The 23,355-nt window shown below is 53.7% G+C and overlaps 1 protein-coding gene across 1 annotated transcript in view; it reads right to left on the bottom strand.

The window, feature by feature from the left end:
• Positions 1-11,579: 11,579 nt before the first annotated feature.
• The window catches only part of CMTM7 (CKLF like MARVEL transmembrane domain containing 7), a 35,231-nt gene continuing 23,455 nt past the window's right edge, over positions 11,580-23,355 (bottom strand). Inside the window, exons 2-5 of the mRNA XM_084902223.1 lie at positions 21,178-21,351; positions 16,750-16,848; positions 12,884-12,965; positions 11,580-12,242 (exon numbers count right to left, since the gene is read on the bottom strand). Coding sequence (XP_084758349.1) covers positions 12,229-12,242; positions 12,884-12,965; positions 16,750-16,848; positions 21,178-21,351 — 369 coding nt within the window. The 3' untranslated portion in view covers positions 11,580-12,228. The remainder of the gene's footprint in view (positions 12,243-12,883; positions 12,966-16,749; positions 16,849-21,177; positions 21,352-23,355) is intronic.

Genomic DNA, 23,355 nt, shown 5'->3' with positions numbered 1-23,355 from the left:
AGAAGAGATAAACCAAAGAACTTGTATACTCATATGCATAGCCCGTGGATATGGGTGATAGGGTAGTGAAGACCTAGGGAGGAGGGGAGGGGCTGGGAGAAGGGGAGGAAAGCAAGGGGGGGGGGAGACTGGGAGAGATAGCTGTTATGCTATCAACAATAAAAATATTTTTAAAATTGAGAGAAAAATGAAGTTAATCCGTACTCCTAACCCTCTACTGTGTTGTTATTGCCTAGTAGTTTAAATTTATCTTGTGTTAACACCGCCCTGAAGTTAGCTATTATTGTTTGTGCAGTCATTGCTTTTTGAGATCTGCCAAATATTTTTCTTTGCCCATCATTGCTTTCTTGCCTTCTACTTACGTTTGCACTCCGTTCTCTTCTGACTCAAGTGTTAGTTGCCATTAGCCAGATGTGGAATTCTAGATCGGCAGTTATTTTTCTCTATTGCTCCCAAGATATTATTCCATTGTCATCTGGCCTCCACCATTACAAAAAAAACAAACAAACAAACAAAAAAACTCCATTCATCGTACATCATTTTTGGTTCTTTTTTTCCTTTTGTATTTGATATTGAGTTTTACTGGGAGATGTGTAGGTGGATTTCTATTCATTTAACTTTCTGTGGAGGAAAGACTTGATCCCTAATAAGGTAACTATTGAGTCTATAAATAAATAGTTCTATGTCTCCATGAGAGATGGACCCAATCCTAGTATGTGGTGTGTCTTTCCTAGTCCAGTCCTGAGAGGCCCACAGACCTGACCACACAGACAGGCCGTTAGTGACAGCACGTGAGCCTCTGTTCGGATATTGCTCAGTGAATCTCAGGGTGGTGCTCTCTGGCTAGAAGCCCCATTGCATGGAGTGACCATGGCTGTGGGCCACCGGCCGTTTGCCATCACCGGATGGCGGTAGCCTGCAGGGGACCTGCTCACCTTGGAGGTGGGCGGGCTCTTTCATCAGTGATTCTTTTTTTTTCCTTTCTTTAAAAATGTATTTTATTGATTTTTTACAGAGAGGAAGAGAGAGGGATAGAGAGCTAGAAACATCGATGAGAGAGAATCATCTATCAACTTGCACCCCCCCACTGGGGATGTGCCCTCAACCAGGGTACATGCCCTTGACCGGAATCGAACCCGGGACCTTTCAGTCCGCAGGCCAACGCTCTATCCACTGAGCCAAACCGGTTCCGGCTCACCAGTGATCCCTGTCAGCTGGTCTCTTGCAGGTGAGACCTTCATTAGACCAGCAGTGCATGAGGGAAGACACACTGCCTCTGTCTAACGAGTGAGCCACCAGCTGCTGGGGAAGAAGATTCAAGGCTGGTTTTGGTCCTTCACTTGAAATCAATCTTCCCGCGGTCAGAGCGTGTCCCACCTGGGGCACTCAGTTCAGGCTTGCACCGGGAGGAAGCCAACGCGGAGACAGTTTGGGGCAGAGCTCTAGCTGCCTCTCAGCCCAAGGAAGTCCTGAAATGAGAGCACGCCGGGTTCCGGGGGCAGCGGAGGAGTTTCTGCTGGAAAGGCCCCAGGCCCTGGGCACCGGCAGTTCCAGGAAACCTGAAGGAGGCCAGCTGTAGGGGAAGGCTGCTTCGACGGCCTGAACCACCTCCGAGACGGTCGCTGGGTGCTCCCTCAGACGTGGCCACGGGCCTGGGGCCGAGGCTGCAGGGACATCCCCGGCTCAGGATGTACTGCCTCCGTCAGCCAAGATAGAGCGCAGCCGATTTTGGCGTGGGGCCACTGTCTGGAGTTGGTGGCGACTAGGTACAATGTTTGTCCTTTTTTTTTTTTTTTTTTTTAATATATATTTTATTGATTTTTTTACAGAGAGGAGGAGAGAGGGATAGAGAGCTAGAAACGTCAATGAGAGAGAATCATCGATCAGCTGCCTCTTGCACGCCCCCCACAGGGGATGTGCCCGCAACCAATGTACATGCCCTTAACCGGAATCGAACCCGGGACCTTTCAGTCCGCAGACCGACGCTCTATACACTGAGCCAAACCGGTTTCGGCTACAATGTTTGTCCTTAATGGATTGCGAAATATTTCTCTGAGGTGTGACAGTTCCCAAGATGGTTCCTGGGAGGCATGTCACTTGGATTTTGTCCTCCTTCGGGGCCCATCTGGCTTTCCCGAGCGGCGCCAGGGGGTGGGGCATGTCACGGGGCCACGGTGGCAATACCTGCACATCCGCTAACGGTTTGTTTTCTACCAGGTGTGTCCAAGCCAGTGGTCGGCAAACTCATTAGTCAACAGAGCCAAATATGAACAGTACAATGACTGAAATTTCTCTAGAGAGCCAAATTTTTATTTTTTATTTTAAAATATATTTTATTGATTTTTTTACAGAGAAGAAGAGAGAGGGATAGAGAATTAGAAACATCCGATGAGACAGAATCATCGATCAGCTGGCCCCTGCACACCCCCCACCGGAGATGCGCCCGCAACCAACATACATGCCCCTGACTGGAATCGAACCCGGGACCTTTCAGTCTGCAGACCGATGCTCTATCCACTGAGCCAAACCGGTTTCGGCAAGAGCCAAATGTTTTAAACGTAACTTCTTCTAATGCCACTTCTCTCAGGCCGTGGTATTTTGTGGAAGAGCCACACTCAAGGGGCCAAAGAGCCACATGTGGCTCGCGAGCCTCGGTTTGCCGACCACGGGTCTAAACCACTGATACCCCATCACTAGGGAATTCAGGGCCATCAATGTGTGCTCTATCCTGTGTCAGGTGAAGGCCAGCCAATACCCCCAACCCCAGAGACCTAAAAAATAAAGTGTTAGCAATCCCTGCCTAGGCTGCAAACCAAGAACCAAGTATAAGGGTGGCTTGTGTAAGCTTCCATCGTCCTCAGCAAAGCCCCCAACAGCAGTGCTCCCACTGGCCCAGCAGCAGTGCTCCGCGGACAGGAAGTTTGGAGCTCTGCCCAGCACACCCCGCTGCCCGGCTGCAGGAAACTCTGTGTGAGGAGACCATGGACTTTTCCTCCTTCTCCCAGGAAGAGGAACTGTCTCAGTTGTTACGCTTGGCAAGCGTTTTGGGCAAATGCCCGTTCTTGTTTCTGCCTGTGGCTGACCCTTACGTGAGCTACCAATGCATGTGCCCCACGAGTAGGTTCTTGAAAAACCATAAACACATTCCAGGCCAAAAAAATCCCTCAAACAATCAAAAACAGCGCCCCCTGCCCCCCTCCCCCCGCCCCCCAAACCACAGCCAGTATCTAGTACCTGTAGGAATATTTGGGGCTTTCTGGGGGAGCAGGGGGTGAATCTGGAGACCCAGTCCCATACCTGATTCTTGTCCCTGCTGGTCCCATTGCTGGGATTTGTCCAGCCGAGTGGTATCATCTCAGACGTAGGTCTTTGCTTCACAGGAGTGGTGAAATGCACTCCAGGTTTTTGCATCTGCTGTTCTGTGCACCCTCAGCCAGTCCTTTAATTCTATCAGTCCCCTGGCTTCCAGACATAAATACCTGCATATGTGCAGGGCTTTTTTCTGGGGTACCTTTATTTATTTATTTATTTATTCGTTTTTTAAAAATATATTTTTATATATCAAGAGGAAGGGCGAGGGAGAGAGATAGAAACATCAATGATGAGAGAGGATCATTGATTGGCCTGTCTCCTGCAAACACCCCCACTGGGGATTGAGTCTGCATGTGCCCTTGATCGGAATTGAACCTAGGACCCCTTAGTCCTCATGCTATCGCTCTTTCCACTGAGCCAAACCATCCAAGGCATGAGACACCTTTTATTAAAAAATAATAATAATAATATATATATTATTTTCAGAGAGAAAAAGAAAGGGAGAGAGATAGAAATGTCAATGATGAGAGAGAATCACTGATTGGCTGCCCCATACTGGGGATTGAGCCTGCAACCTGGGCATGTTCCCTGACCAGGAATCAAACTTGACCAGGAATCAGGACTCCTAGTTCATAGGTCAACACTCAGCCACCGGCCAGGCCTGGGGTACCTTTTTACCAGCACCCAGTGGCCTCATTACCCAGGATTCTTATTTTGTAGGAAACACACTTCTTTTTCAAATTACTTGCTCATTTGAGGACTTCTGCCTCAGCCACCCCAGGGACCTACAGGTCTCTCTCTTTCCAGCCCCTGTCCATGCACCAGTCCCCCAAGGCTATGCTTGGCCCGTTGGGGACATTTTCCTTCACTGCAGTCTTCTGAGGTCACCCAAGTGAGTGCGGCCGTTCAGGCAGCTGCACATGTTTTTGGCATGTCCCTAAGCTACAGCTGGGAAGGAGAGAGAGCAGGGACGCAAGGATGACTCACTGAGAGGTCTTTTGCCTGGTCCGAGGAGGATGTCCTTGGAGAACTGTATGAAGTTCGCCTTGGGACAGTCCCAGGAGTGAAGGAGTACAAGTGAATCCACTGACTGCTGTGTCCCCTTGGCCAATATTACCCTGCAGGGCAGACTCTGCAGGTGGCACATATGTGGGTGCTGAGTGGGTTTCCTGGCAGTGTCTACAGGAAAGCTCCAGCATCAAGAGAGAGAGGCCAAGCGCAAGGGGATGCCAAGTGTTGCATAAAGGGGGTGGGGGTGTCTGTTACAGCAGCGACTTTCAGCAGCTGTGCCGCCATACGTTTTTAAGACACACCATACCTGACACAGTGCCCTCAGTGGTCCCGCAGCGGCTTTTCCATATGAATGGCCTGTCCTGGCTTGGGCTTCAGACATTGCTAAAATCTCTCAAACAAGCAGCAGTGGGTGTCGGCATGCCCCAAACCTGTCAGCAAAAGGCCCAAGGCCCGGCACTAGCATCAGCCTGCCTTGCTTCACAGCTGGGCCTCACCTGAGCACTCCCAAGCCCAATACAAGTAGCAGCTGCAGACCTCTCTGGAGCTCCTGTCGAGTGGCCCCAGGCAGCGGCTGACTTCGCACCTCCCGGGAGGCCCCAGAGCCAGTGCACCCGATGGACAGATTCAGACCATTCCAGATTACAACTCTACACATCCACAAGTGACACACTCATGGAGAACCAAAGCGCCACTGAAGCAAGGCTTGCTCCATAAGAGTGTCTCCTGCACAGCAGCTCTCCCACTGTAGTTGCAGCTTTTCCTCACAGCCAACTGGCCTGGAGGTCAACTCCTCCCAGTAACGCCAACAACAATCAAGGATCAACTACAAAAAGCCTGTGCTCTCAGCCCACATAGAGGCGCAACTAGAGTGCCCAGCTCAGGTGATTGGGGAGGCTGAGCAACTTAGCACCCAAAGGACCAACAAGAGGAACCCAAAGAGGCCCACACCAACGCACATTATAATTAAAATGCCAAGGGTTAAAGACAGAGCATCTTAAAAAGCAGCAAGAGAAAAGCAGCTAGTTATCTATAAGGGAGTGTCCGTTTGACTGTCAGCTGATTTCTCATCAGCAATTTTGCAGCCAGAAGGGAGTGGCAAAAAATATTCAAAGTGACGAACCGTAAGGACCTATAACTAACATTACTCTACCCAGCAAAGCTATCATTTAAACCGAAGGCCAGATAAAGAGCTTCACAGACAAGAAAAAGCCCGAGTTCATCACCATCAAACTAGTATTACATGACATGCTGAAGGGTATTCTTCAAAAAGAGGAGGAGGAAGTAGAGATAACATATCTGAACAATGAAATGCCAACAAATACATATCAGCAATTGAATCTAAAAAATCAAAATAAATGAACAAGACAAACTGCTGAATAAAATACAGGCAGAGGCACGGACGCATGGAGCAGACTGACGCATCTCAGGGGGGATGGGGTGGGAGTGGGAAGAGATTAACCAAAGACCTCACCTGTGGACACAGACAATAGGGTGGTGAAGCCTGGGGTGGGGCGGGAACCAGGTGGAGGGGGGCGCTGGGAGAAAAAAAGGGGGATTCTGTAATACTCTACAATAAAGGTTTAAAAAAGAAAAACACAACACACACAAAGCAGTGTTTGGATAGAACAGACCCAGGCACACCCCTTCTTCCAGCCTCTGACCACGCTCCAGCGTCTTAGCCAGCCACCACCCTCAGCACCACCTCCGAGACCAGCCAACACCCTGTTTTTTTTTTCCTATCTTAACTCCTTACTGCCGAACAACCACGAGCTCCCAAATTCATCAGCATTGACTCCCGAGGTAGAAGCTGCCGTCAACCACCCGGCCAGCCTGCACCTGCGGGCCCCACACCTACCTCTCTCTGGGCTCCTTGTCCCGCCGCTGGGATGTGCCTCCGGAGGGCGTGGGTCCCGTCTTCCCTGAGTTGGGGCGCTGTCTCCTAAAGACACAAACCCAGCGCGGTGGCCGCATTCTCCCCCAGGACGTGCTGACGCCTCTCAGGATGAGCGGGGGTTGGGGGGGAGGGGGGGGAAACTCAGGCCGCCCCGGAAGCCGCCCGGGCCTGGAGAGGAACCGAACCAGGCCCTTGTGGAGCTGCAGGCCCGAGGTTCTGCCCTTTCAGACCCTCATCTCCGTGACTTCCTACAGAACCACTTCCGGGGGAGCAGGTGAAACTCATCAGGAAGATGGGCCACACCTGGCTCACCTCCGCAGGCTGCCCGGCCCCCAGGCTGGGCTGGGCGAGTGTCTCTTCCAGAGACTCAGCCTCCAACACCACCAGGAGCCTTTGGAGCCTAGAGGCCTGTGAGGGGCCCCTCTGCATCCCCCTGGTGTCCGGCTTTTGCCTGAGTCTCTCTCCAAAGCCACTAGCCATTCTTTTTAAGTCTTCATGTTGAGTATTCAGACACCCTCCCTTTTTTTTCTCCCATTGCCCCCCTTCCACCTGGCCCCACACTGAAGCCCTCTCTCAAGTATTGGGACCAAATGGCAACAATAAAGCCTTTTGCACCAAAGCAGGCAACAATAGCTGTCTGATGTGAATGAATCAAAATTACACCTATTTTTGGTTGTCAGGCCGGCAAAAGAAGTAATTTTGTGTGTGTGTGTGTGTGTGTGTGTGCGCACACACCACAGAATTTTAGTAATTAGTCTATGTGCACCACGAGATGAAAAATGTTGGAAATTGCTGTTACAGCAATATAACGCCAAGCGAACAAAGTCCCAAAAGGTTGCCTATAGGTGGCGCGGCATCCTTTTCAATTAATTATAGACAGTTATCACCTGCACTTTTTAGGCAGCACATGTTCTACAGTGGAATATATATAGAGAGGCAAAGAAGTGGTGAATGGGAGATCCTGGAGGTTACTTCTGGGGAGGACAAATGGGCAGAGGAGATAGATGGGGAAGCTTGCGGTTACCGTTAAATGGAGGAGGTTACATCATGATATGCTTCATGGTGGCTGCATTATTGAAAACAGGAAGGGAGGAAGGAGGCCTCGCGTGGACCAACGATCACAGTGTGAGGGCGCCAGGAACCGAGGATGATGACTCATGTGTGCACTTCAGGCCAAAGAGAACCGACCAAGTTGGTGTATCCACTTTGAACCCTGGTTTTTGGGCAGACACTTTTCCAAAGCCTGCTGGCTCCTGCGCGGGGGACCAAGGGCGGCGCTGCCCCCAGCTGGCCGCCAGAGGGCGCGCGCCGCTAGGGGAGGGCACGGCCGCCGGCCCGGCCGCCACCTGCGCCTGGGGGTTTTGTTTTTGCAAAAGGAAAGCTGAGCCCAGCTGGGAGCTGTGGCAGCGCCCAAACAGGCAGGCGTGGCTGCTGGCAGGAGATCCCGGGGCTCCCCAGGGAGTGCCCCTCACCCCCCCGCCCTCGCGCCCGCCCCGGGGTTTCAGAGGAAGCAGCTGCCGACCCCGTGGAGCCTCTGTGCGCTCCTGGCCTTGGCCCTGGTTTCCTGCCGCGCGCCCCCATCTCCCTCGAGGCCCGCGGAGTTGCAAACGGAGGGCTCGCTGGCTGCATCTACTCCCCGCGCCGGCTTGGTCGGTACCTTTAAAAGGTTTATTTAACCCCCGCCGGCGTGGCTCAGCGGTTGAGCGTGGACCTAAACCAGGAGGTCACTGAGCCGAGTTGCAGGCTCAGTCCCCAGGGTGGGACATGCAGGAAGCAGCCAATGATTCTCTTATCATCATTGATGTCTCTCTCTCTGAAATACATTTAAAATATATATTTTTAAAAAGTTTATTTGGCCGAAACCGGTTTGGCTCAGTGGATAGAGCGTCGGCCTGCGGACTGAAAGGTCCCAGGTTCGATTCCGGTCAAGGGCATGTACCTTGGTGGCGGGCACATCCCCAGTAGGGGGTGTGCAGGAGGCAGCTGGTTGATGTGTCTCTCTCATCGATATTTCTGACTCTCTATGCCTCTCCCTTCCTCTCTGTGAAAAATCAATAAAATATATTTTAAAAAAAGTTTATTTGGCAATACTTTAAAAATCAGGAAATGCTTTGCCTAAAAATCCTGATTTCCCCTTCTCTGGGCAACAGTGTGCTGCCGTCCCCTCCCGGCCCTCATGCTGGCTGTCATCGCTGCCCAGGAGTGAGTGAGCAAGCCCCGTGACACACTTCCCACCACAGCACTCCCGTTCCTGCACACCTCTGCGTGGGGCTAACCAGGGGCCTCTAAAAAAGGTGCATAATTTTCTCCGCACACTGAAGAGTGTAATGAAACCCAAGAGATACAAGTGGCTTCAACCTCCTTGCAAGGTGCGGAGGCGCCAGGTGAGCTCAGGGCGGTGGGTGGCCCTCAGGGTGCCCCTCTGTCCGGCCTGCTCTGCCCCGGGCGGTGCCCTGCCCATGCCCCTGCCCAGCAGCCCGCCGGCAGCTCCTTCCATCGAGCTAGGGGCTTCCTCGTGTGTGCCTTTTCCAGGCAGAGAAACTCCCCTTTTCAATCTGAATCCTGTGTGAGACTCCCTATCAAACAGGAAATAGGATATCGATACAAAGCATCCATTTACTTATTATAAAAGCCGGTTCCTAAGAACGGCGGGTTAGTTGGAAAAGCCCAGTTTGGAGTAAGGAGCTAGTGGGGCTGTAGCCTCTTCGGTCTCATCCTGCTGCTTTTTCTTTCTTTCTTTCTTTTTTCTTTTTTTGTAAAATATACTTTATTGATTTTTTACAGAGAGGAAGAGACCGGGATAGAGTTGGAAACATTGAGGGGAGAGAAACATGGATGAGGCGCCTCTTGCACCAACCAGCTGCCTCCTGCACACCTCCTACTGGGGATGTGCCCGAAACCAAGGTACATGCCCTTGACCGGAATCGAACCTGGGACCTTTCAGTCCACAGGCCGACGCTCTATCCACTGAGCCAGACCGGTTAGGGCCCCGCTGCTTTTTCTTTCCTTTTTTAAAAATTTCTTTATTGATTAAGGTAGTACATGTGTTATTCCCCCCAATACTCCCCACCTCCCATTCATGCCCCCACCTCCCTGTTGTCCGTGTCCATTGACCAGCCAAGGACTTCCCTGATGCTTCTCTCCCTCTGGGCCTGTTTTTAATCGTGCAGGACGGAGAGGCCCGGCTTGCCTGGGAGGAGCTGGGAGGCGCTTTAGCAGCTGCAGGCCACAGGCAGGGCCCCGAGGCCGCCGGAGCGGAGGCGAGGGCGTGGCTCCGCGTCGACGCTGGCTGCTGATGACAGCCGTGTGCGTGTTGTAGGTGCTGCCGGATGTGGTGCACATGAAACCAGGTACCCGTGAGCCCCCCGCCCCACCCCAAAGCGCCGAGCTCACAGGATGCAGGTCAGAAACCGCCCCCCGGGGAAGTGGCGGTTGCCAAGGGCCCCAAACCAGCTGCGTTTCCCTGGCGACACCAGTTTGCTTTTCATGCTGGTAAGAGGCTGGGCGGCTGGGCCCAGGGGATGGGCCACGCTGGGTCACCGAGCATCCCTCCCAGCCGGAGGCCCAGGGTCAGAGTGCGTCAGGCCAGGGCCAGCGGTCCACGGAGGAAGCCAGGCAGCGCCAGCCCTGCCCTGACCCCCCAGGGGCCCCCGGTGGGGTGGGCCCAGGAGACACCAGACCTGGACTCACATTCCAGCTCTGTCACGTACCTCACATGCCCCCGGCTTTCTCCTCGAGTCTCCAACTCCACTGCCAGGTCGCTCAGGGTGCAGGTGCTTCCCCTCGGGCCCTCAGAGGCAGGGGCAGGCGGCCCTGGGCAGTGGGCTCCAGTCATTAGAGTGTTAGCCCATGCTGAGGGTTGCGGGTTCACTTCCTGGTCAAGGGCATGTGTCTGGGTTGCAAGTTGGATCCTACCCGTCGGGGTACATGAGGGAGGCAACCAATTGATTTCTCTCTCTCTCACATCGATGTTTCTGTCTACCTTCCACTCTAAAAATCAGTGGAGCCCAATGGCGTGGCTCAGTGGGTGAGCATCGACCAGGAGGTCATGGTTCGATTCCCGGTCAGGGCACATGCCTGGGCTGCGGGCTCCATCCCCAGTGTGGGGCGTGCTGGAGGCAGCCGATCCATGATTCTCTCTCATCATTGATGTTTCTCTCTCTCCCAGTCCCATCCCCTCTGAAATCAATAAAAATATGCACTGAGTGTCCAGATTACTATGATCTCTGAACACATAATAATCTGGCCACTCAGTGTATATCTTATATAATAAACAGCTAATATACAAATTGTCCCCTCTAATGGAAGTTTGGCCAGCAGGCAGGCCGGTCAACTGCCCATGTCCCCTCCCCCTGGCCAGGCTGGCCGGGCCCCACCAAATCATGCACTGGGCCTCTAATATATATACACACTGAGTGGCCAGATTGTTATGATCTCTGAACGCATAATAATCTGGCCACTCAGTGAATCTATGCAACAGACTTACCATTTTAACATTTTTCAGGTACACAGTGCAATAGCATTAATGACATTTACATGATGGTGCCCCACCACCACTGTCCACCTCCAGAATGTTTTCATCTTTCCGAAGGGAAACGGTACCCATTAAACACGGAGTCCCTGTTCCTCTCGCCCCAGACCTGGCCACCACCATCCTCCTGTCTGTCTCTGCATCTTCACTGCTCCAGGCCCCTACCGGGAGGGACTCGGACAGCAGCTGTTGCTTTGTGTCTGGGCTATTGCACACCACAGAGTGTCTCTCAGAGTCATCCCCGGGGTGGCACATGCCAGAATGTCCTCCTGTTTTAAGGCTGCCCGTGCTGCTTTGAGTCCTGCTGTATGCCTTTCGTGAACAGCACCGACTTCCACCCCTGAAATCAACTTACTTTGAAAACATGCAGATCTCGAGAGGCCACTGGGCTCTGCATCCTTTCCTGGTCTCACCCCCGGGCCTGCTCCCCAGGCAGCATCTCTCCCCGAGCCTCGCGGGCCCCTCACGCCACTCCTGGTTTTACCACCTCCACATCGACGGGATCCTACGCTGTGTGGCCCATCCCGCCAGCGTATCCTTCTGGCTTAATAAGAAATCCTTCCTGCCCTGGCCGGTTTGGCTCAGTGGATAGAGCTTCGGCCTTCGGACTCAAGGGTCCCAGGTTCGATTCCGGTCAAGGGCATGTACTTGGGTGGCGGGCACATCCCCAGGTGGGGAGTGTGCAGGAGGCAGCTGATCGATGATTCTCTCTCATCGATGTTTCCGACTCTATCCATCTCCCTTCCTCTCTGTAAAAAATCAATAATATATATATATATAGATATAGACATAGATATAGATATATAAATAAAAGAAATCCTTCTGCAATTGGCCAAGTCAATATTTTATTTAAAAAAAAACACAAAAAACCACACACGCACCCACATACGCACATGCACACACACACACACACACACACACACACACACACACGCACACACACACACACGCACACGCCCACGCACACACGAAGGCAGAGCCGGGAAAGGAGGCTGAGATCGCGTCTTTGGGGTCAGGCTGACCACCGCGTGCTTCTCTCCACAGGCCGGCCTCACGCGAGGGAAGAGCAGACGCCCAGGCTCCATACACCAGGAGCGGGCTTGGTCTTCACGGGGAGACTGAAGGCGGGTCGCTCCGGCGCGGAGCGGGGTTTGTGCGGGCGGGCGTCTCCAGAAACCTCCCCGCCGCGGGGTGAGGTGCGGTGGCCAGACCCAGCCTGAAAAGCAGGAGGCGGAGGCCAGATCTCCCCGGAGGCTGCTGTTCTCTCCCGGACATGGGGATCTTCTCCGAGGAAGGCCGGGGAGAGGCCGGAGCCGCTCCGGAGCCTGGAGGGAGGAGCAGGCCCTCCTGCGCCCACCGGCGGGCAGGGCGTTGGCACAGGCACACAGGTTCGGAGGTCTCTCGGGAGGTCACCGGCCCGCGGGGCCTGCTGCGGGCGGCCACACGTCCTGCGGGGCCCCCTGCAGGCCCGGAGGCCTCAGACGGCTGCATCTGGGGAGGAAGAGGCAACGTGAGGCCGGCCGGCCGGCTGGCCGGGGCAGGGCCCTCCCAGAAGTCACACACCAGCCGGGGACCCACATTCCGCTCGGGGCACTGCCTTCCTCCCCAGCACCAGCTTTCACTGGGACTATTTTATTGTCTAAATGCATCTCTAAAAAAAAAAAAAAAGAAAAGAAAAATTAGCCCTAACCGGTTTGGCTCAGTGGATAGAGCGTCGGCCTTCGGACTGAAAGGTCCCAGGTTCCATTCAGGTCAAGGGCATGTACCTTGGTTGCGGGCACATCCCCAGTGGGGGGTGTGCATGAGGCAGCTGGTCGATGTTTCTCTCTCATCCATGTTTCTAGCTCTCTATCCCTCTCCCTTCCTCTCTGTACAAAATCAATTTAAAAAATATATATTTTTTAAAAAAGAAAATGCTTCTCCATCAGAGGCTGGCACGTTGGGGCATTCCTGGGCGCAGTGGGCATGGCCCGAGCAGAGGTCCCGGGCGCCGGTGCCCTGGCGGCCTCCACTACAGACGGCAGCCTGTGATGTGTCGGGAAGGCGGGAACAGGCCGTGCTCGGCCCCTGAGCTCACGGAGAGCACCCGTGTCCGGACGGAGAGCACCCGTGTCCGGACGATCAGCACTCACCGGTGGACTGGGTCACACAGGAGACCTTGTAGGACAGCCACACGCTCGCCAGGCAGAGAAAGGTGGCCAGGAAGCCGAAGATCTGCACGGGAGAGAGGGGACAGGGAGCTCCGGGTCAGGGGCCAGTCCCCGGCAGTCTTTCTGCTCCCCATCCCCGTGCCTGTCCCTGCACGGAGGGAGCTCGGGGAACCCCCTGACCCAAACACCCCGCCCTGGCTCAGGGGCAGGACCAGGCCCTGTGCCCAGGGCTCTGGCTGGGACCCAGGTCTCCACCCCTCCCTCTGGGCAACTCCCCCGCCCACGTTCAGGTTTGTTTCAGCCGAGCTGGGCCAAGCCACTGGGCGTTAGTGATCCCGGGCCAGCGGTCGGCAAACTGCGGCTCGCGAGCTACACGCGGCTCTTTGGCCCCTTGAGGGTGGCTCTTCCACAAAATACCAGGGCCTGGGCGAGTCTATTTTGAAGAAGTGGCGTTAGAAGAAGTTTAAGTTTAAAAAATTTGGCTCTCATCCCAGGAGGGTATGGCTCAGCGGTTGAGCATCAACCCAGGAACCAAGAGGTCACTGGTTCGATTCCCGGTCAGGGCATATGCCCCGGTTGCGGGCTCCATCCCCAGTTCCAGGTGTGCAGGAGGAAGCCAATCAATGATTCTCTTTCATCATTGATGTTTCTATCTCTCTCTCCCTCTCCCTTCCTCTCTGAAATCAATAAAAATATATTTTAAAAAAAACTTTGGCTCTCAAAAGACATGCTAATCGCTGTCCTGTTGATATGTGGCTTCTGTGGACGAAAGAGTTTGCCGACCACTGACTGTCCTGGGCTAACGAGAAAAGAAAAAGGCGTGATCGTACATTCTAACTTGGGTTTTAAAATGTGTGATGGTCAAATGGATTCTACTGGTGCGACGGCACCGCTTGCATTTCATTCATGACGGTGCCTGCCTGGCCTCGGAGCTGGGGGAGAGCGAGAAGCAGGCGCACACGCTGGTGTCCGGTCTGGAACCGCAGAGCCTGAGGCCCGAAACCTGGCAGCTGCGGCTGGTTGACGGGCCCTCACTCTGTGCCCACCCGTCTTCCAACGCTGGCAGGTGGGTCCTGGGGGGACCCTCTCGGCCCCTCACTTTGCAGCTGAAGAAATGGAAGGACGGGGGTGGGGAGGCGGCCCAGGGCCACGGAGACAGCAAGGGCCAGACCCGGGACTGGAGCCCAGGGCGTCTGGCTCCGGGTCCACACGCCGCTCTGCCCGGGGCCCAGCTGTCCTCGGGCCGCTCTGCAGCCGCCAAGGGCCCTCGGGAACCACCGCTGCCATCTAGGACAGTGGTCGGCAAACTCATCAGTCCACAGAGTCAAATATCAACAGCACGACGATTGAAATTTCTCTGGAGAGCCACATGTTTTACACTTAAACTTCTTCTAACGCCACTTCTTCAAAACAGACTCTCCCAGACCGTGGTATTTTGTGGAAGAGCCACACCCAAGGAACCAAAGAGCCGCGTGTGGCTCTCAAGCCGCAGTTTGCCCACCACAGGTCCAGGAGGAAGGGCCTGGGGGGAAGGGCAGGATCTTCAAGGCTGGGCTTTCTCTCCAAGCCTGGCTGCTGGTGTGCATGAGGGGCTGCCCCCCGCCCCGCCCCCACCCCCCACAGGCCCACGCACCCTCTCCCCTCCCCCCAGCTCCATCCCCTTGGCTCCTCTGGTACCGATTGTCTGCGCCACACAATCGGCCCCTTGGAGCCGGTCCCGGCCTCTCGGCGTCGGCTCTGCACCAGGAGCACATTGTCTGCCACCCTGGCCTCCCATGGTCTGCACTGCGTGACCGACAGCTTCTTCTGTGGCCACAGAGGGCCTTCTGGGGGGCAGGGCCTCGTCTGCGGACTGTCCCACGCGCCTCGGCCTGGACGCCTGAGCGGCACCACCACTCTCTCCCATAAGCAAGGGCCCTACCTTCTTATTTCTTCCACAGAATTGGGTCTGGTCCTCGACACAGAGACGGCGTGTGATAAATTGGGGGGGATGGGGATATCAGGGGAAGGATGGGGATGCCAGGGCTAACACCATTTGGTGCAACCTGAGCCTACAACCTGTGGGCACCTCCCCATGGGGCCTGACGCAGTGGGCACAACTTCTCTCTGTGCCTCCTCCCCCAGCCTGCCTGCAGGAGGGGGTCCTGAGGGGTACAAGGTGGTGGAGGGGAGGGAGGGCTGTGGGCGGCCCTTGAGGGGGCAATGGTGTTTGGAGGTGTGGCCTCCTGCCCCACGCCGACCTTTCGAGGGCAGACCCGACCCCTCCGTGGGATTCCGGGAGCGAACCCACTCTTGGCCCAAAGCCTGGGGGATGTGGGTGAAGCCGGCCCATGGGAGAGCGGCTGCCACGCAGACAGCTTTCGTTCTGAAAGTCTCGCTGTATGGGGGGTGGGGCAATGTTAAAATATGTACACAGATAATAATTTAATTTAAAAAAAAAAACTAAAAAAGCCGAAGCCGGTTTGGCTCAGTGGTAGAGCGTCAGTCTGTGGACTGAAAGGTCCCGGGTTCGATTCCGGTCAAGGACATGTACCTTGGTTGTGGGCACATCCCCAGTAGGGGTGTGCAAGAGGCAGCTGGTCAATGTTTCTCTCTCATCGACGTTTCTAACTCTCTATCTCTCTCCCTTCCTCTCTGTAAAAAAATCAATAAAGTATATTTTTTTAAAAAAAAGCTAAAAAAAAATATAAAGAAATAGTATCAAATATTAAATAAATAAATAAATAAATAAGTCTCACTCCTTGGTGAGGCAAATCGGTACTGGCCCACAGGCCACCAAGCAGAAGAGAATTCACTAAACCAGACGTCGTATGACAGGATCTGTAAATCTTTACAGTGACAGCATACCCGTACGTGCACCTGTACATGCGTGTGTACTTGTGCGGTAGGTATAGATGGGCCCCACAGCACTGCAGTGTGGTCTGTTTCCAGGCTGCCTCTACTGAGGCTATCCGAGGGGTCTATGTCACCTCTGAAAGGAACAGGAGGTAGGGGAACAGGGTGGGGCTAAGGGGAAGAGATCAACCAAAGGACTTGCTGGGCCTAGCCAGTGGCCATGGACAACAGGGGGGTGGGGGCATCCGTGGGAGGGGGGGTGGTTTGGGATGGGAATGGGGGGGATGAGGACAATTATGTGATATCATAATCAATCAATAAAAAAAAATTAAAAATTAAATAATAAAAATAAATAAATTCTCAGAGCTTAAGAAAAAAAAAAAAAAGAAAGAAAAGAAAGGAACAGGAGGACTCCTTCCTGGCCTGGATGCGGCTAAACGTTAGGACCGATAAAGCTAGGACCGGCGGCCGGCCTCACCAGCAGATCTCAGTGCTGCTCCCTCGGGCCCACGAGGCTCCAGACCATTTCCCGGGACACGGGGGGCCGAGGCAGCCCCGAGCACACGACCACCCTGGACGCGTGGTTTCAAGTCCACGTGCCTCCCGACGTAAGCGGCGGCTGCGGGAGAGGGGCCCGGGCCGCTGGGGCGATCGGTGTAAGGTGACCGGACGTCCCGCTTTTGGCGGGACAGTCCCGATTTTTAACAATGTGTCCCGCGGCGTTATAAAAAAGTCCCGATTTTTTTCCAAAAATCGGGACTTTTTTAAAACGCCGCGGGACGCGCGGGAAGCATTGTTAAAAATCGGGACCGTCCCTCCCAAAGCGGGACGTCTGGTCACCTTAGATTGGTGTGCCCACAGCCCTGGTGATTCACCTCCCGGGACCCTCGGTGGAAGCCTCGTGGGAGCCCGGGCTGGCTGGACCGAGGTGGGTACCGATGCTGAGAGAGAACAATCCCTCCGCCGCTGTCCCCGTCAGGAAGGAGACGCGCTCGGACAGCGCGGAGCCTCACCGAGGCGGCCACCAGCTCGCTCTGGCTGTAGCTCTTGGAGGCGGCCACGATGGAGGCGATGAGGAGGAGCAGGGTGCCGATCAGATAGTGCAGGAGCTCCTGGGGGCGAGAACAGAGCAGAGCCGTGGGTCCGGGGGCCTCCGGGTGTCAAAGAGATGGACAGAGGGGAAGGCAGTGTAACACCCCAAAGACCACAGCCAACGGATGCATCAGGCGGCCAGGAGGATGCGTGAGGCTGGCCAGGATGCGGCCGAGCAAGAGAGAAAAGGTGCCAGGCAGGCAGGGAGGAAGGGAACAGAGAAAGGACGGAGAGGGGACGGAGAGAGGACGGAAACCCACTCAAGGCTGCTCCGCCCCAGAGACCAGCCTGCAGACCGTGCCTTTACCTCCGGCCAAAGCTGCTACCGAGCACCGGAGCGCCTCCCAGCACCCGGGCTGGCGAGCGTGAGCAAAGCTCGGGCCCCGAGAATCAGGGCCCCTGACAGAGACGGGTGCCTTTTGCTTCGACCTCAGAGAATGTTTCGGGCTCACAGGGTGCTGGGTCTGGGGGCTGCCTGTCCTGTGAACTGTTTTTTATTCTATTTTATTTTTTTATTTATATATTTTTAAAATATATTTTATTGATTTTTAAAAATATATATTTTATTGATTTTGTACAGAGAGGAAGAGAGAGAGATAGAGAGTTAGAAACATTGATGAGAGAGAGTCATCGATCAGCTGCCTCCTGCACACCCCCCACTGGGGATATGCCCGCAACCAAGGTACATGCCCTTGACCGGAATCGAACCTGGGACCTCTCAGTCCCCAAGCCAACGCTCTATCCATTGAGCCAAACCGGTTTCGGCTATTTTATTGATTTTTTAACAGAGAGGAAGGGAGAAGGATAGAGAGGTAGAAACATCGAGAGAGAGAGAGAGAGAGAGAGAGAGAGAGAGAGAGAGAGAGAGAAACATTGATCAGCTGCCTCCCGCACACCTCCCACTGGGGATGTACCTGCAACCAAGGTACATGCCCTTGACGGGAATCAAACCTGGGACCCTTCAGTCCGAAGGCCGATGCTCTATCCACTGAGCCACACCCGAGTCAGAGCCTGGAGTGTGGTCGCCGGCCCCTCGGCGAAAGGCTTGGGCATGTGGTGGGCGCCGGCACTCTCACCCCTAACTAAGAACCTCTGGCTTTGTCTGTTCTTTGTCTTCCCTCTTCTCTCCTCTCCAGAGGCGAACCTGAGGCCAAGCTCCCGGGTAAGTCTCCTGGTGGGACTGACTCCGCCTCCAGGCCCACAGGGCTGTCTGTCACCCTCCAGGATTAGGATGTCCGTCAGCGGCATGGAAGCACTTGTACCTCTTCCTCCTTCCTCCCCAGTAAACACCAGGTCGGAGCAGAACTGGGGTTCAAGGCCATTCGTCACGCTCACTCTGAATCCAGAGCGTGCGTGTGCACTTGCTGTCTCCAGCGAGAGCTCAGAGATGATTCCCTTCGTGAAGGTCTGCCCATGAGGGCGGGCAGGCGGCTGCTCAATGCTGGGCAAGCATTCCACTTGCTGCAGCTCCTGTCAAGCCAAGCAAAACCAAAGACCCCGACTTCTCCCCGAGCGACGAGAAAGGAGGATCGCAAGATGGGCCAAGCGCAGATCAGTAACTGGAGGTTCCCTATACCACGATTCTCCGGGGAAAAGGACTTGAGAGAGAGTCCTAAAGGGAAGGTGCCAACTTGCACTGGACTAAAGAAATGGGCGGCTGATGTATCCTTCCAACACGAACCCCCCTTTCAGCCATCCTCATTCTTCTCCCCCAGCCGTTATTCTTCCCTTTGCTTGCTCCTGTGAGCATCAGGGAAGCCCAGAGGAGCTTGCTCTCAAAAGCAGCGAAAAGGTGCCTTTGAAAGAGGCCTTACAACTTAGGAACCAAAGGAATTTCTCTTAAAACGTGAATGATTAAACAATTCAACCAAGAAACAGAGGTCGTCAGAATAGATTTTTAAAAAAATCCAACTATAGGCTTTCTATAGGAGACACACTTTATAGTCAAAGATACAAATAGGCTGAAAGTAGAAGGATGGAAAAGACGTGTGATTCAAACGGCAACCAAAAGAAAGCTAGAGCGGCGATAGTTGTACCAGACAAAGTAGGTTTTAAAACAAACAAAAAATGTTACCAGAGATTATAAGGGACATTTTTATAATGATGGAAGTGTCAATTCATCAGGAAAATATAACAATTATAAACATGTGTGCACCTAATAACAGAGCAACAAAACACATGAAACAAAAACTCAAATAAATGGAGAAATAGATAATCTGGAAATAATAGCTGGAGGCTCCGATACCACATAATATTGAACCAGCGAGAAAATCAACCAGGAAATAGAAGGCTCAAACAATACTACAGAGCCACTAGACATAACAGGCATCTATGAAACATTCTATCCAACAACAATAGACTATACATTCTTCTCAAACGCACATAAGACATTCTTCAGCACAGACCGTATGCCAAACCATAAAAACAACCCCACGAGAGGTGAAAGGACTGAAGTAATGGGAGGTGTGCTCTCCAGCTACAACGGAACGAAATTAGAAATCAATGGCAGGTAGACATTTGGGAAGCTCACAAATTTGTAGAAATCAAATAACACATTCCCTAACTCTGTGGTCGGCAAACTGCGGCTCGCGAGCCACAGGCGGCTCTTTGGCCCCTTGAGTGTGGCTCTTCTTCCACAAAATACCACGGCCTGGGTGAGGCTGTTTTGAAGAAATGGCGTTAGAAGTTTACGTTTAAAAAATTTGGCCCTCAACAGAAATTTCAATCGTTGTCCTGTTGATATCTGGCTCTGTGGACTAATGAGTTTGCCGACCACTGCCCTGACTAATTCATGGGTCAAAGTGGAAATCACGAGGGAAATGAGAAACATACTTGGAGAGGAATGAAAATGAACCCCCAATCCACCCAACGTAGGGGAGGCAGTGCTCAGAGAGACGCCTGTAGCAGTCAATGCAAAAAAGAAGGAAGGCTTCCTATTCATAACCTAACCTTCACCTGAGGACGCTGGCCAAGACGAGCAGAGTAACCCTAACGCAAGAAGGACGCCAGGGAAATAGCAAGTGCTGACAAGGACGCAGGAAAAACCTGGAACCCGAATACACTGCTGATGGGCATGTGGACGGATGTGCCACTTTGGGGGACAGTCTGGCAGGTCCTGGGACCATTAAACAGAGTGACCCTGCGGCCCAGCAATTCCGCTCCGAGCTAGGTATATTCCCGAGGGAGTGACATCGTGCCCATACAAAAAAACTTGCGCAGGAGTGTTCATGGCAGCGTTCCTTATAATAGCCACAAGGCAGACACAATCCAAGAGTCCACCAGGGATGAGCAGATGGGGTGTATCTGTTCGCTGGGATATTGCTTGGCTATTAGGAGAAGGAAAAGAAAAAAAAAGTACTGGACACACAATACAACGTAGATAAACCATGAAAACACCCTGCTAAGTGAAAGAAGCCAGCCACAGAAGACCACGTATAAGGTCCCATTTTCAGGAAATACCCAGAATAGGAAAACTTACAGAGACAGGAAGTACGTCAGTGGTTGGTCGGGGCTGGAGGGGACGAGGGGTGGAAGGGGACAGTGAAAGGGCAGGGAGTGTCTTTTCGAGGTGATGAGGTGTTTCTAACATTGACTGGTGATGGCGGCACAGCTCTGGGAATGTACTAAAACCCACCGAATGATACACGTTAAATGGGTCACGGTATGGCATGTGAACTACCTACCAGTAAAGCTGCTTTAAAAAATAATAGAGTGGGAAGAGAAAACCCTGGCAACTTTGAAATCTTCCCTCAGACTCGGCCGGTCCATTTTATTTTTTTAATTTTTAAATATATTTTGTTGATTTTTTACAGAGAGGAAGGGAGAAGGATAGAGAGCCAGAAACATCGATCAGCTGCCTCCTACACACGCCCCACTGGGCATGTGCCTGCAACCAAGGTACATGCCCCCAACCGAAATCGAACCCGGGACCCTTGAGTCCACAGGCCGATGCTCTAGCCACTGAGCCAAACCAGTCAGAGGGCTCTGCCGGTCCATTTTAGCTGAAAAATGTTATCATTCAATACTCACAACTACGCATCACCGTTGTCAGCTCTTCCTTCCCTGTCCCTCCTCCCAACCACCCCACACAGCCCAGCATCTGTCACCTGAGAGGATAAACATTGGGGTGAGAGGCAGAGTTTTCCCGTAGCTGGAAGGTGAGTGTTAGAAAGCAGCGGGACCTCAGACAAGCAGAGATGTCCACCCAACAGTGGGACATTCAGGGCTGAAGCAGAGAAGGACAGTGCCAGAGGTGGGCTGGGCAGACAAGAGGGCTCCAGGGGGGTCTCAGGGCCCAGCAAACACCCTGACTCCGGGCCGAGGGCAGGGCAGGGCCGGCCGCCCCTTACCGACAGGGGCCAGCTGATGCAGGTGAGCACGCGGTAGAGGCGGAAGAGGTGGACCAAGTAGAAGACGAGGATCATGATGAAGTTGCAGATGGTGACCACTTCGAAGTAGCGGTAGGCGCTCTGGCTGAGCCACAGGGAGCTCCTCACACAGATGAAGGCGATCAGCAGGCAGACCTGGGACAGAAGCACAGACACCTCAGGGACATGCCGCCAGGACGGGCGCTGGGAAAAACAGTGACGGCATAACGGAAACACGAACCACCACCGAAAACCAGGAACGGCTGCCGTTCAGGATGTTTTCCTACAAAGAGGAGGGATAAATTCTCTTTTTGTTGTTGTTAATCCTCACCAGAGGATGTTTTCCCATTGTTTCACCCCCGCCCCCCCCAGAGTGGGAGCGAGAGAGAAACATCAATGGGAGACACATCAATGGGTTGCCTCTCACCTGTGCCCCAACCGGGACCGGGGATTGAGCCTGCAACAGAGGTACATGCCCTTGACCGGAATCAAACCTGGGACTCTTCAGTCCACAGGCAAGCTGACACTCTATCCACTGAGCCAAACTAGTCAGGGCTAAATTCTTCTTTTAAAAAAAAGATTTTATTATTATTATTTTTTAAAAAATATATATTTTTTTTATTTCAGAGAGGAAAGGAGAGGGAGAGAGGGAAAGAAACATCAATGATGAGTGAGAATCATTGATCGGCTGCCTCTTGCACGCCGCACACTGGGGATCGAGCCCACAACCCCGGGCATGTGCCTTTGGCCGGAATTGAACCCTGGACCCTTCAGTCCCCAGGCTCCATCCACTGAGCCAAACTGGCTAGGGCAGGATCTGTTTTATTTTATTTTTTTAATTTCTTTTTATTGTTTGAAGCATTACAAATAGTAGTACATATGTCTCCTTTTCTCCCCCCTTGTCCTCTCCACAGCCTCCCCTAGCCCCCTGCATATGCCTTAACCTACCGCCCCCCCCCCCCCAATCAGGATCTGTTTTAAAAGGTAAACTTTTTTTTTTTTTTAAAGATATTTTATTGATTTTTTACAGAGAGGAAGGGAGAGGGATCGATGAGAGAGAAACATCAACCAGCTGCCTCTTGCACACCTCCCACCGGGGATGTGCCCACAACCAATGTACATGCCCTTGACCGGAATCGAACCTGGGACCCCTCAGTCCGCAGACCGACGCTCTACCACTGAGCCAAACCAGCTTCGGCTAAAAGGTCAACTTTTAGGACAAAACTTATTTTATGTTGCCCCTTCCCTACAGAACGGTGATTCTCAAAGGGTGTGTGTGTGGGGTGGGGGTGGGGGGTGGGTTGTGACCTCTGGCGATGTCTGGAGACATTGTTGGCGGTCACACCTGCGGTGGGGGGTGCTGTTGGCATCGAGGGATACAGGCACGGGTGCCGCTAACCAGCCCACCGTGCACACCCGGGATGGTCCCCGTCTCCCCCGTGGCCCAGACCGTGGTGCTGCTGCTGAGGAGGGACCTGCTGCAGGAAAGGGGAGTCTGCAGAGAGAACGGAACCTCAAACACGGATCTAAAGCGGTCCCGGCTAAGCACGCCTGCCTTCGGAAGCCCCTCGTTCCCAGCTCACCCCCCGGGCCCTCGGGAGCCGCACGGCGCCGGACGGGCCCCCTGGGCTTGCAGCCGGCGGTGCCCACGGAAAGGCTCTGCTCAACAGATCGGAGCAGAGGAGTGTGACCGAGGCCGAGGAGGGGCCCTCCCCCCGGCCCAGTTCCCTTTGCTAATGAGCAACGTATTTTCATGTTCTCGGTTCCTCCCAGCCAGCCGGCCGTGGTGATAGGATGATTCACACCTCGAGACTGTTGCAAGGCCCAAGGGGAGGCTTGCCGGCCTCAGGAGCGTGCCTGCCGGCCAGGGCTTGGCTGTGTGGGTCCCCACGCCCGGATCTCCTCTCCCTCTCAGTCCTGCACCGACCCCTCCCCTCGGGGCTGGGGGGGTTTTATTCAAAGGCCCGCCTTAAAGGATGCACACAACCCAGGGGCAGGCAGCGCGTCCCCAGTGAGGAAGCAGGTCTGCACCGAATTTAACGCAAAGATCAGAATAATTCTTGCAACCTTTCATCTGTGACGGTAGCTTTTTCTTGTGGTAACTTGCACAGAGATGCGTGGGGTTTCCCAGTGACCCAAAGGGGCCCCGGGCAGGCCTCC

Source organism: Pipistrellus hanaki (genome assembly GCF_964339955.1).
Source record: "Pipistrellus hanaki genome assembly, chromosome: 13".
Taxonomy (NCBI): Eukaryota; Metazoa; Chordata; class Mammalia; order Chiroptera; family Vespertilionidae; genus Pipistrellus; species Pipistrellus hanaki.
The sequence above is the reverse complement of the archived record's forward strand: the minus strand, read 5'-3'. Positions and strand labels throughout refer to the sequence as shown.